The 12314-nt window shown below is 46.9% G+C and overlaps 1 protein-coding gene across 4 annotated transcripts in view; it reads left to right on the plus strand.

The window, feature by feature from the left end:
• Positions 1–12314, plus strand: part of SPG7 (SPG7 matrix AAA peptidase subunit, paraplegin) — a 41111-nt gene that overhangs the window by 18465 nt on the left and 10332 nt on the right. For 3 of the 4 annotated variants that reach the window (XM_082320137.1, XM_082320139.1, XM_082320136.1), the window contains 5 exons: positions 2089–2191; positions 3723–3848; positions 4127–4289; positions 5072–5245; positions 11106–11230. In XM_082320137.1, the coding sequence (XP_082176263.1) occupies positions 2089–2191; positions 3723–3848; positions 4127–4289; positions 5072–5245; positions 11106–11230 (691 nt within the window). The remainder of the gene's footprint in view (positions 1–2088; positions 2192–3722; positions 3849–4126; positions 4290–5071; positions 5246–11105; positions 11231–12314) is intronic. The other variant, XM_082320138.1, reaches the window with a different exon arrangement.

Below are 12314 nucleotides of genomic sequence, written 5' to 3' on the forward strand. Positions count from 1 at the left end.
AATCTCAGTGAGGGGAGTACTTCTGTTAAACTTCCATCCCTTTTCTGTTGCCTGAAACAAAGATCCTTTGCTTAAAAAGCAAAATAATGCTCAAAGCTTTTGATTCTATGATTCTGAAATCAGCTATAATGAGCAAGAAAAGGGAAGATCTGTCAAAAGACTACAGAGCACTGGCTAGATTTTATTCTGTGCTTTCATACGATGTAGTAATGCTTTGTGGTCGTTTGCTGCTGAGGTGGCTTATTTGCCCTTCTGTGAAGACCGGCAGCTTGTTTTTTTGCAAAACAGGATTTATGGGGTCCGGAGTACAGACCAGACCTGTGAAGCTCGCTTGCTGGGCTTAAACAAGTCTGCCTGCATTACGCTGGTGTAGAAAGAGGCTTTCCATAAGCGTGGGGAGAAACTCCAGCATTTGAAGAGCTCTCAACTACTTGCTTATTCTAAAGTGCTAACAGGGAGATGTAGTGTGGAAGTCCTGTCTGCTAAGTGAAGAAATCCCAGTCCCTATCAACCAGGAAAGATAGCATCATGCCGGTACGGTTACCTGCCGGGATGGCCTGGTCACCTACTTGTGCGCCACGCAGAGCGCGTCATCTGCTTTTGGTGGCTCGCAGGGTTTGGAGCACAGTGGCCTTCCCCCTGGAGATGGGGATGCCCAGTGTGTGTAACTCTTCCTCCCAGACACCTCACCAAAATGTGAAACAAATGTCACGTTCATATAGGAACGGATACCTGGACTGGATTTTTGTCTGGTTACTTGTCATCTGAACAACATTTGCACATTTTTAATACATGGTTTCTATGAAGATAAACCTTTTTAATTGATCATGTAGTACGAGACCTTTAGTTGAAATTCAGAACTTGCCAATTTTTTCAAACTTGTGTATAACAGGAAGGGTAGACTGAACAGTTAGTCAGCCACCAACACAAGCTGCCCCTGAAAAGAGATAATTTTTTTTTTTAAGAGATATTATAGGGTCTGAAGTCTCTGAGGAGACTTGATGAATGTCTGGAGAATTCAGAGTCTCGGTCTGGTGTTTGAACCTGTGAGGTGCAGAGCACTTGCAGCTTGGATTCAGTTTACTCTGGGGTGTGGGCGCTTGATGTGTTTCAGAATTAATCTGGTTTGCATAGTTGACAAATTGAAGGTGACTTTCAGTTTCCGGTGTTGCCTAGGTTCTCTCACCGAGAAGAAACAAATGCAGCTGGGTATATCGCACACGCTGCTCCCCTTGCTTCAGTAAATCATCCCTCTGTGAGAGATGGAACACACATTCCTAATTTAAAGATAAGACACAGAAGTGTGGCGAGACCAGATGATTTCACAGGCATGTGAAGCAGAACAGGATCCCACAAATCTCAACCTGTCATCTGACATATGATCATTTTTCCTCCTATTGAAAGCATCCTTTTTTTAGACCTGACAGGATATTTGTGCTCAGCGTGTTTGCCTTGTAACTGTATTAGACCTGCAGTATCCTCTCTGCTCCACGTCTCCCTCCTAATGCAATTGGTATTGCAAAAGATCCCGAAAATCGAAGATGTTGGTTGCTGTAGCACTTCTGACACAAAGGACTTTTGAGAGACTTGACCGGGGGGGCCAGCCAGGCTAGGTGGAGCGGCCTCTTAACGGGAGACCCGCGCTGGGATTTCTGCCAGGATTAGGGGAGGTGGAGTCTTCCTGGTGTTGCTGGACGCAGATCTTCTGCAGTGAGCTCCCTTTGGATGGGCTGCCAGCCCCACTGGGTTCTTCTCTGAGTGCGATTTGACTGCCTGAAGGTCCTATTTGTTTTCTAAGTAGGAATGCCTCTGAAGGGGATGGCGAGGTCAAATTTCTTCCACAGCTGCAAGCGGTATTTGCCGCTGTCCTCTGTTTTAACTTTTTAGGTTATGTAATTGTTGGAGGTTTTGTTTTATATATCTAAAAACCTGTAAAGGTTCCATTTTCTTAGTCACGTCTGCTCATTGCTGCACTTGTAGCCTAAACATCAGGGCCTTTAAAACACTGAAAATAGTTATGTTGAGTAATATTTACCAAGTTGTGGCCGAACACCTGAATTTGTACCTGTCTTGCTTTTGTCCTTTTAGTGATATCATTTCCCTGATAGTGACACTTGTGGCCGTGTCCATGTTGTGGAGCATCTTCCGCCTTATTAGGGTTGCGAGCCGGGTAGGAGGATTCAACGCCTTTGTGAGTATCCTGGATCTTGATGTTGTTTTGCAGCCTGTGCGTAGTTGTGTCTTCTGCCGGCCTAATCTCCTCCCCTTTCCCCAACAAAGTCAATGCAGAATGAGAACTAATGGTGCCAAGGACTCTCCAGTCTTGACACATCTTGCATCTTTTCCCGTCCTGATCATCTGACTCGATTGTACAGTAACTGGCCTTAGCTGAGGCGCTTTCTTTCCCCGGTGGTAGGAAGGGCTGAGCTCAGTGAATTTGCAGTCCAGTTTGCTCTGCTATTTTCAAAGCCTGTTAATGAGTTGCAGCTGCAGATGGTGTTTTTCACTGGGTCCTGCCAATATGCCTCCTATACAGCCAGAAGTAGGAATTGCTGCTTTCTGCAAAATAAGTTCTCAATTTATAAAATATGTTCAGATTCTGGATTTCATTATGTGTTGGCCTGTTCCGCTCATGCCACATGCCTCACTTGCAACATCAGTCAAATCTCCCTCTCCCCTCTTCCACCCTTGCCTGGATCAGCTGATGAAACTCTGTAGAAATCAGCCCGGGGTGCACTGCCATTGACTGCAGGGATTTGAGGGTGAAAATACGGTGAATTCAGTCCCTTGTTAGATTTCCCACTCGGTCTCTTCTGCAGTTCTCTTCTGGCTTTGGGATTCTCTTCACACAAAGGGATGCAGCTGCTCAGAGGAGAAGAATATTTTAAAGAAGTGTTGAGTAATGAGGGCCTTGAGGACTAGATTCTGTCCTTGCATAAGTGGGGACAGCTAGGCCCTGCATGTTTAACTCTTTGTTTGGATAAGCTGATGTTTCTGAGGCCTGAGAAGCTATAAACTTTCTTCTCAAAGAAGAAAAAAATCCTGAGTAGCTGTTTTCAGTAGAACATAATGAGCAGTTACAAGTAGGGCATTTAACTACGTTCTTGTTTTGACTGTCACTGTGGCTTAACACACACCAGGAGACTGAAATGTGGTGTCTATTAAATTTGAGAACCTATAGTTCTGTCCTGCGTTGTGTTGCAGTAGAAACCAGCGGCAGCATCGGACAATGGTGCAAAGTGTCTGTTTATATGCATTTACAAGACAGTATTGGTGATTATTTACCACTGACAGTTACTTACCGTCAACAGAGATTCCTCAAAATTATACCTATCCCATATGTATTAAGGATCAGTGAGTTTAGAAATCAGGGAGAAGATCCCAAATAAGGTTTTGGGCATTCTGCATGGTTTTAATCAGTATCGCTGCCTGGTCTACATGGAGTTTATGCTGGATTGTGTTGGGACTAATCCTGCAAGTTTATTCTGGCTCTACCCAACAAAACGTTGATAAATAAAGTTTGAGTCAACAATCCAGCTGTGATGTGTTTCCAAAGCAAAAGTTAGTAAAGCACCAATATGCTGGTGGGCATTTCAGTGTGTTTTTAGGGGCAGGTTATACCTGTGCTGTGCTGCCTCTGAAAGTACAGCAAACAGCCTTTCCAGGCTGTTGCCTTGTCCAGAGTCAGAGCCTGTTGTCAGTATTTGTGCTACTTCCCACAGAACCAGTTGAAAATGGCTCGTTTCACCATTGTGGACGGGAAATCTGGAAAAGGGATCGGCTTCAAGGATGTAGCTGGAATGCATGAGGCGAAAATGGAAGTCAAAGAATTTGTGGACTATTTAAAGGTATATATAAGTCGAACAAAATAAGTGCTTTCTTCCTGTCTTCTGGGATAGGTGGCTGACCTGGGAAGGGGGTATATTCTTCTCTTCATCCTTTGTGATACTGAGCAGCTTCTGTTTAAATAAACTGACAGCTTTTTAAGGAATGCAGATGTAGCTGCTCTCATTAGCAGCTCAGAGTTGCTCAGGCTGAAAACAGTATTGGGAAGCTCTGGGCAGCCGTGTTCTTGTGCAGATGCTTCACGTGAGCTGTGGGCCTGACAGTTGTGTTGTTCTTGCAGAGTCCTGATCGCTACCTTCAGCTTGGGGCGAAAGTGCCCAAGGGTGCCTTGTTACTCGGACCGCCAGGCTGTGGGAAGACGTTGCTGGCGAAGGCCGTGGCTACAGAAGCACAGGTGCCGTTTTTGGCCATGGCGGGCTCTGAGTTCGTGGAGGTGATAGGAGGTGAGCTTCTCCGGAGGAAGGGTGTGGAGGTTACTTGGTCTGTTGTGGAGTTGGAGGGTGCTGGCTGGGCCTCTTGCAAAGGACAGAGTTTTAGCCTGTCTTTGCATGGGGAGGATGAGTTGGATAGTTCTACTGAAAATATAACAGGTTTTCAGCAATAGAGAGTACTTAATTATGTAGTACCTAAAATGCATGCCTTCTGAATTGCTAGTTGTTTCTTTCGGACGGTGTGCAGCCATGGTTCTTCACCTGAGAGCATTATCTCTGACTTCCCTGCACCTATTATTAAAGCCACTGACTGAGGCTTCCTTCCTCGTGTGGGAATGCTGATGGATTTTCTGCTGCTCCCTGCTGATGGGGAAAGTATGGCCTCTTTGTGCCTTGGGATTTCCAGCTTTCTCCTTTTCTGCCTCCTAGATCTCTTGAGACCCGACAAGAGTCAGTGTGCAGGAAAATGCTGAATATTTCTGCTTCTGACCTGTGGAAGGATCAGGAGTTCACGTTAGGAGCTGGGAACAGATCTCCTCTTACAGCAGCTGTAGGAGTCCCTGCAGTTTTGGGAGCTCAGTTAAAAGCCGGCACGCTCCAGCAGGAGCTGTGCCTAAGGGCTAAACATATGAGTTCTGTGGCTATTTCTTTGTGCTGGGAGTTTGAGAGAGGGACTGTCAAATACTGAGAGTTTGTCCAGTGTCAGGTGTCTCGTTGGGGGCCAGTAATGCTGCTCTCTAGTTTTGCTAACAATTTTAGCTACGAGGCTTATTTCTTCTTCCCTTCCCCTATAGGTCTTGGAGCCGCCAGAGTTCGGAGCCTCTTCAGAGAAGCCCAGGCTCGTGCACCCTGCATCGTGTACATCGACGAAATTGATGCTGTGGGCAAGAAGCGCTCAACCAATATATCTGGTTTTGCCAATGCTGAGGAGGAGCAGACCTTAAACCAGCTGCTGGTAGAAATGGACGGTCAGTATTTCCCTCTGCCTCTCGGCAGTCGGGCCCTTATCACCTCGAGATCCAAGTTGTTGGCCTCTACATCTTTTTCCTGCTTGAACTTGCCATGCCTCTTCAGCCTTCTCTTCTTGCTGAAGGAGTTACAACTGCATTGAAACAAATCTCCTTCTCCTCTTCCCTGGGACACAGCTAGCTTGTGCTTCGCAGCCTGTTCGTGACTAAGCCCAGAACTACAGCTTGGTCACGTCCTTGCTAAAAGACCGTCTGTATGACAAGTGATGACTGTGTTTTGGGCTGCTGCGTAGTGAAGGGGCTGTGGCCCTGAAAGTCAGGATGGTTTTTTCCGATGTGGACACCAGCGTGGCCTTGGCTGGCCTTGCTCTGGTTTCAGAGGTCATCGTATCGCTCACTTGAAGTGGGTCCTTTCTCTGTTCTTTCTCCCCTTCACCAGCTGCTGCACTGAGTACAGAGGAGAAGCAGCGGCTGCTGTTCAGCACAGGGTTTGTGGAAGTTGTGTGCCCCGTACTTGCTTCATGCTGACCCAGGCTTTCCTGCAGAACCCTTACGAATCTCCTCAAGCACTGGTCTGAACCCACGTTAGTCCCTGTTTCTGAAGGCAGTGTAGCGTGTCTGTCCTCATGTCCCTGGAGAGTTAGGCAGGACTACAGCAGAGCTGCTGGTGCCTAAGGAAGTCATTTGGCTTAGGACAGATCTCTGAGTATGTGCTGTGACTAGGTTGTGGAGATAACCCTCTTGAAATCTAGACATTTATATAGGTTTTTAAGGGTTTGGGGCTGAATCTAGTAAATTTTGAAACCCTGGAGTCAACTGATTTTGTGACTGTACTGAAGATCCTGAGTCAGAAGGGAGCGTAGTGTCACATCCAGAGTGAATTTGCACCAACAGCCCCGTGAGCATCCACCTGCTAATAAAATCAACAGAAAATGTGCATTGGAGATCATGGCTGGCAGAGGGCAGCACCCCCAAAGACTCTTACTGTAGTAAATGGCTTCAGTTTGGGAGTGTTTTCCCACTGGCAATTGGAGAAGAATTATTTGCAGTACTAGGGAACCAAAAGAAAACAAATTGGCAGCAAGGGCACTGCTGTCTGCAGAGGGTAACATTTAGGTCCAGCTGGCTGTTAAATGTTGTTGAATACTTGCTGTATTCCGTCTCAGACAGGTATTGCTTTAACACCTGTTGAAGTTTAAAGTTGAGTTGTCCCAGAGGGACATAAGCAATGTAATATATCAATTCTCCCGTCCTTTGACTTATTCTCACATTGTCTGCCTGACTACGGGATCTCTATCTTAACTGAGAGGGAGAAGCTTTGCAAACAAGCCCCGGTTTGATGCCACGCTTCTGGATGGTTTCTGGCTGTCCTGCATCTGGAACCGGCCCTTTTCTCAGGCACTTTCACACAGGTGCCAAAAAGAAAGATCTTTTGGCTATTGTTAGTCATAACTCTGTCGGAGCCTGCAGCGCTGACCCAACTTGCAATGTTTCTGTTGCTAAATCTTATTATTGCAGAGGAGGGTAAGGAATAACTAACTGCCTGCCCGTCAGGGAGGGTTTGTATCAGTCTGCTGCTTTGTGGGACAGAGCCGCCTTTTCCCTTGACTGTAACTGTGACACTCGTTGTCTCATCACGCTCTTCATATGAAAAATTAAAAGCCGTCCTGCACTAAAAGCATCCCCCTTTCTCCAGACCTTGGGGGTTAAAACTGCTTGGTTTTTTTACTGAATGTTTGCAGTGAACTGTTGATGCAGCCCTGCTAAAGTAGAGCACGTCCTGCAGTTCAGCAGCAAGGCTGCCTTCTGGAGATTGCTCTGGAGTCAACCCTCCCTTTTCAAGGGGAGAAGCTGGGACTTGTAAAAATGCTTTCAGCGAAGGGAAGATGTTCCTTCATACTGCACGCAAGATGATCTATGATTCTGGATCTCTGCCCTTGCTGCAGAAGGAGGAGAAATTGTAAGCAGGAGCACAGCACGGTACAGACAAGGTAGAGTGGTCCTGCTGTACAGAGACCTCTCTCTGCTTCAGCATGGGTGCCATAAAGTTTTTGAAGGAGAGGAATGAGCTTTGAGTAGGTCCTAAATAACCAGACAGACAGAAATGTGGTTATTAGAGGAACACCCTTGAAGCACATAATGCTATGTAAATACCAGAAATCACCTTAAATACATGTGCGCAGTTCCCTGGGACTTTGCACAGGCACTAACTGAGGCACCTTGGCCAAGCGCGTAAATGTACTTGGATGACCATAGCTGTTTACAGCTGTATCTGTATAGTAGATGATCTCGACAGAAAAGGACAGTAGTAACACAGAACAGCAGTCCTGGCTTGGTTGGTTTTTTTTTCTCCTGACAGTTGTGGGGTGAGCTGGCAACAGGTTAACACTGAGTTAAATGGAGGCCCATCCGTCTGTTCAGGAATATGTAGTCAGTCCAATCCACATCTCTGTACCAAAAATGAAAATGTCTGGTTTCTTCTAGTCTGTAGAAATTAGGCATGGTTTCTGGAGTATTTTCTTGGCGAGTCTCTATTCAGAAATTAGGGTAAAACTCTATTGGAAATTGAGTTTAGAAGGTGAATATTACCCTCAAGATGTACTTCAGTAGTCCCTTGCTTGCTGTGTGCTGCCTAGTTTATTTTTAAAGTTATATTGTCTCATTATTTATTCGTGTCTCATACAGATCACGTACTAAGCCCCTCATTTTGCTAAGTGCTTTATCAAACACACACTAAAAAAAATAGCCCAGGGACTTCACAATGTCCAGTGGGAGACAGCTGGCAGGGACTGTCAGGCGAGTACCAGAAACATGGACTTTCTGTTGGCTTGTACTCGTAAGCGGTGATCTTGGCACGTGTTACTGAAATATTATCTAACTGAGCATGTTACCTAAACAAACACTGAAGTGCTACGTGCATCATGGCAAAAGCGTTCTCGGGATGACAGTGAATAAGGTTTTCTAGGAGGTTAACAGTTCTGCCCAAGCACAAGCGGAGGAGTGGTGTGTGTTTGTAATGAGGAAGCCTTGAAATGGAAGGTTGAGAGCTCTGTTTTAGCTGTCTTCAGCTAAAATTGATGGTTAAAGTTCTGCAAGGCAACACCATAGAACCAAGTTAGCTATTAATTTGAAAAAAAAATCCTGCACAAAAGTAGATCTGTGAGTCATCCACGGTGATTGTTGAATTTGTGTGTTCGAATGAGATTACTCAGAGGTAAGGTAGAGGAAGAAAAGGAGGGTCAGAACTGTATGGAGCCCGCTCTGCAGGCTGGAGGAAGGATGAGGACCCCAAGAAAAAAAGCCATTATGCTAAGCTGTATGGGATGAATGTGCAGCTTGACACTCAGTAATTCTGGTACACAGGTTGGAGAGGAATTGTAGTGCTCTTCCTACAAGTGACCTTGCTTTCCTTCACTCTGACAGCTTTCCTCATGTTCTGGAAGCACCGGGAGTCTGGTGGGAGAAGGGGAGGGACTGGAGGGAGCCTGTACGTACAAAAGCTGTTTTTAAAACCAGAGTGACACGTACTCCAGTCTTTGTCAAAACAGGTGCCTGGTTTGAATAGTGAATCTTCCCTCACAAACCGCAAACAAGCGGAAGAGAAATGTGACCCAAATATCTCCTCTGTTCTGAATGCATTGGAGAGGAGCTTGACGGTCCTGGGCTGATGGGTGTTTTGTGAATGAAAATGCAGGACGTCTTTTGATAGCAGCTCTTCATGTGAAATCCTCAGACAAGACCTCCCCCCTGATCTGTGCTGTATGCAGGTTTCTGACCCTGAGGCTTCCCTCACAAAGGTGACCCCGTTTTAATGATATGGCTCACAGATGATGTCCGAAAGGCTTTTGAACAAATGGCTGGAGAATTACACAGCGCAATAATGCAGATGAGATGCCCATCAAAGTAACGTGCTCGGCATCGGTGGGGAGCACGGCACTTGCCAGTTCAAGTGGGCCCTTTTTGTCCTTCCCTTTTTGAAGTGGCTTCATTTGTAAACATTGTAGATATGAAGGCTCTCTTTCGGCTACGTTTTCGGAGCTGTTTTTCGTTTGTTGATGTGGCTGAGGAGTTGCTTTTGTAGACTGCTCCTTTGGCTGATCTTTGCCTGTGGAAGCCAAAGCCTGTGACGTGCCAGGTGATGTTGCGTTGGGAACAGTAATGTGAATCGGAGGCTGCAGTTGTGGATTTCTTGGAGCATTGTTTCGCACCACTGGGATACAGGCTTGAGAGCAAGTGGAGCAGAAGCTGATGTGAGGAGGATGCTCTCAGCGGTTCTGTTTTTTTTATATTTGTTCTAATAGTCAGACCTATTTTAAGAGAGTCTTCCCAGCTGCAAAGCAGATAATGTACTATACCATCTAATCCTGCCGTGTGAATGAAGCTTGCTATCCCCCAAGTGCCTGCCAGTCTCTGCTTATTTATCACACTCTAAAGTGCGGTGTAATACATGCCTGAAGAACGGCCGGCTTCATCCTCTCCGGGAGCTTATTTAGACAGCATGCTGCAGGGAGGAAGAACTGAGGTTCGTTACAGCACAAGCCGACAGAGCCAGTCCTGCGACTTACCTGTAACCTTAATCTCTCTGCTGAGCTCTTGTACGCTGACACATTTGGCAGCTCTTCTGGTGGAGCTGGAGAGAGCTGAAACTCGCCCAGCTTACGTGCACAAAGCTGCCTCTCTGCAGCGTGTGACTTGGCAGCGAAGGAAGCACGGGGGACTAACGCGTCCTTTCCCTGGGAAGGCTGCTGTGTGCCAGGGCTGTTGAATCTGCTGTAAGCAGGTGACTCATACCCAGGGGCCTGCGGGCACCTGGTGGAATGTAATAAATAAGCAGTGTGGTTCAGTGATTCAACGTGATCTCTGGCTTCCCCACCCAAGCAGCCCAACCGCCTGCCCCTTTCTGCCCTCCTCCAGCTGCTGCTGCTCTGGCTTCCCCGGGAAGCCCTGTCTGCCTTTGATGCCTCCATACTGCAGCCTGCTCTCGCAAAGCCTGTAAAGCCTGATGCTCCCTTCATCTTTAAGACCTGGAGACAAAACCTGCTCTGACTGTGGCTTGAGCTAGTGCATGCTAATCATCACTGCAAAGCTGTTTGGTTGCATTTTGTGTCTGCCTACGTGTCTGTGGTGTAAGTTCTGCAGGGTTGGTCTTTGCACTGGTCTGCAGTATGCCCGGGTGCCTTCTGAGTGATAAAAGATGAGCGAGAAGACAAAGATGAAATCATGCTGTAACATGCCCCTTGCTGGGTGGCAAGGCTACGTCCTCTCTTTCTGCATTAACCTGAGCTGGTCAGAAGAAGGCCTGTCCCTTCCCTGGTCATCCTGGTGGCCTGGCTGTGACTGAAGGCGAAAAGTAAATGAAAGCTGAAAGGGCTTTCCACAGAAATATTGGGAGGGAAAGGCTGTTTCAGCTAGCAAACTTTGTTTGTACAACCTGGAGCTAAAGGAGAAGGAATTGACTTAAGCCTGGGGGTGAGAAGGCATCTCCTAACTCATCAGAATAGAGAGATTCTGTTCTTGTTTCCAGTTGGAGCAATTTCCAAATGTGTCAAAAGGAAGGGAAAAAAAGAGTTTCAAGCCAAAGGTTATTAAGCAAATGAAAAGGGAATTTCAGAGTGTCAGTGATGACCGGGGACTGGCCTGGGTGACTTGGGAGGTCCCTTCTGCCTTGTGCTCCTAGCTGAAGAGGACACTTTCTCAGCCTCAGCTGCCCCTAAGGGTGCTGTCAGCACCCTCTGGCTTCATGCTAAAGCTGTGTAAGCCATTCTCTGCACCCTGCCCTGCCCCGTCCCTTTGTATGCTTGCAGTGCAGCACCTGTGATGGTGAAACCCTTCACCTTTGTTTTTGCTTGTTTTTCTACAGGAATGGGGACCACAGATCATGTCATAGTGCTGGCTTCCACCAACCGTGCTGATGTCTTGGATAGCGCCTTGATGAGACCCGGGAGGCTTGACAGGCACATCTTCATTGATCTTCCAACACTCCAGGTATATGCCACCTACTGCCCTGTCTTTACCATGAGGCTAATGACAAAGGTGTGCTAGTCCTTGCTGATGATTCACTGGCCTGGCAAAGGCTGAGCTTGGAGAAGATAGAGATGGTAAGCTTCTGTTTGCCTTTATTCTTATTTACGCGCTCTAAATGAAGGATTTGACATGCTAATGCAGGTGCTTGTTTCTCTGAAATGACAACTCGGTTTTCAAGCATGTCTGCTCTGGTATGAGCTTTGGCAGTGAATTCTTCTGTGAGGTTCTCCTTGCCATGCAGATGCAGAACTATGTCTGTGTCTTCTCTCCAGGAAATTGGGAACCACCTAATTGGCAAGTTGGCTTCTGTAAGAGCTTAAGTTGTCATGTGCCTTGAGCACCATTTGTTCTTTAGGTTTATTGTCCTCACTGTCCTCGTAAGGCTCCTCATTTTCCTTTAGGCAGCCTGTTAAGTTACTTTCTCCTTCTGAATGCTTTTTAAATCCATTTACTAGGAGTCTTCCATGCCCGTCGTGTTGACATTTGTAGCAGAGTTTTGGGAATAGGCTCAGCTGCAGTAAAGATCTGCCTGCTCTGCCAGCACAGGCTCTTCTTCTCCCATCTGTGCTTTACTGGCGTCCTCCGAGTTTTCAGTTAAAATACCTTAAATGCCTGATACAATCTGGCACCGGAAGCATGAACTGTGCAGCTGCCCTGAAGGAGGAAGGGGAAAAACCCTGGCAACTGAGGCCATTGTTTTACTCAGGATCTCCTGGACCAGCTGAATGAGTCACTCCTTGGCTACGGGCCAGCCGTCATCTCGGCTGGGAAGTGGTCGCAGGCTAAGCAGCTAGGAGATGGGGTTTTCGTTTGCGGTGTGTGAGGGAGCAGGTAGAGGCAGTCGGAGCTCCGAGTGCTTCTATGGTAAGAGAAAAGTTAAGACAGATCGGAGTGAAAGTTAGGAGGGGAGAGTGGCCCTGAGAGAGAAAGCAGTGACTCATGGTAAGCCTCCATACATCTGTTCTGAATTCGAGAGCTGGGTGTTTATCAGGGCTCCTGTAGCACTAAAATGCTGTAAGGACAGCCCTGCCCTCTGGTGGCAATG

The sequence above is a fragment of the Platalea leucorodia genome (genome assembly GCF_965183815.1).
Source record: "Platalea leucorodia genome assembly, chromosome: 8".
Taxonomy (NCBI): Eukaryota; Metazoa; Chordata; class Aves; order Pelecaniformes; family Threskiornithidae; genus Platalea; species Platalea leucorodia.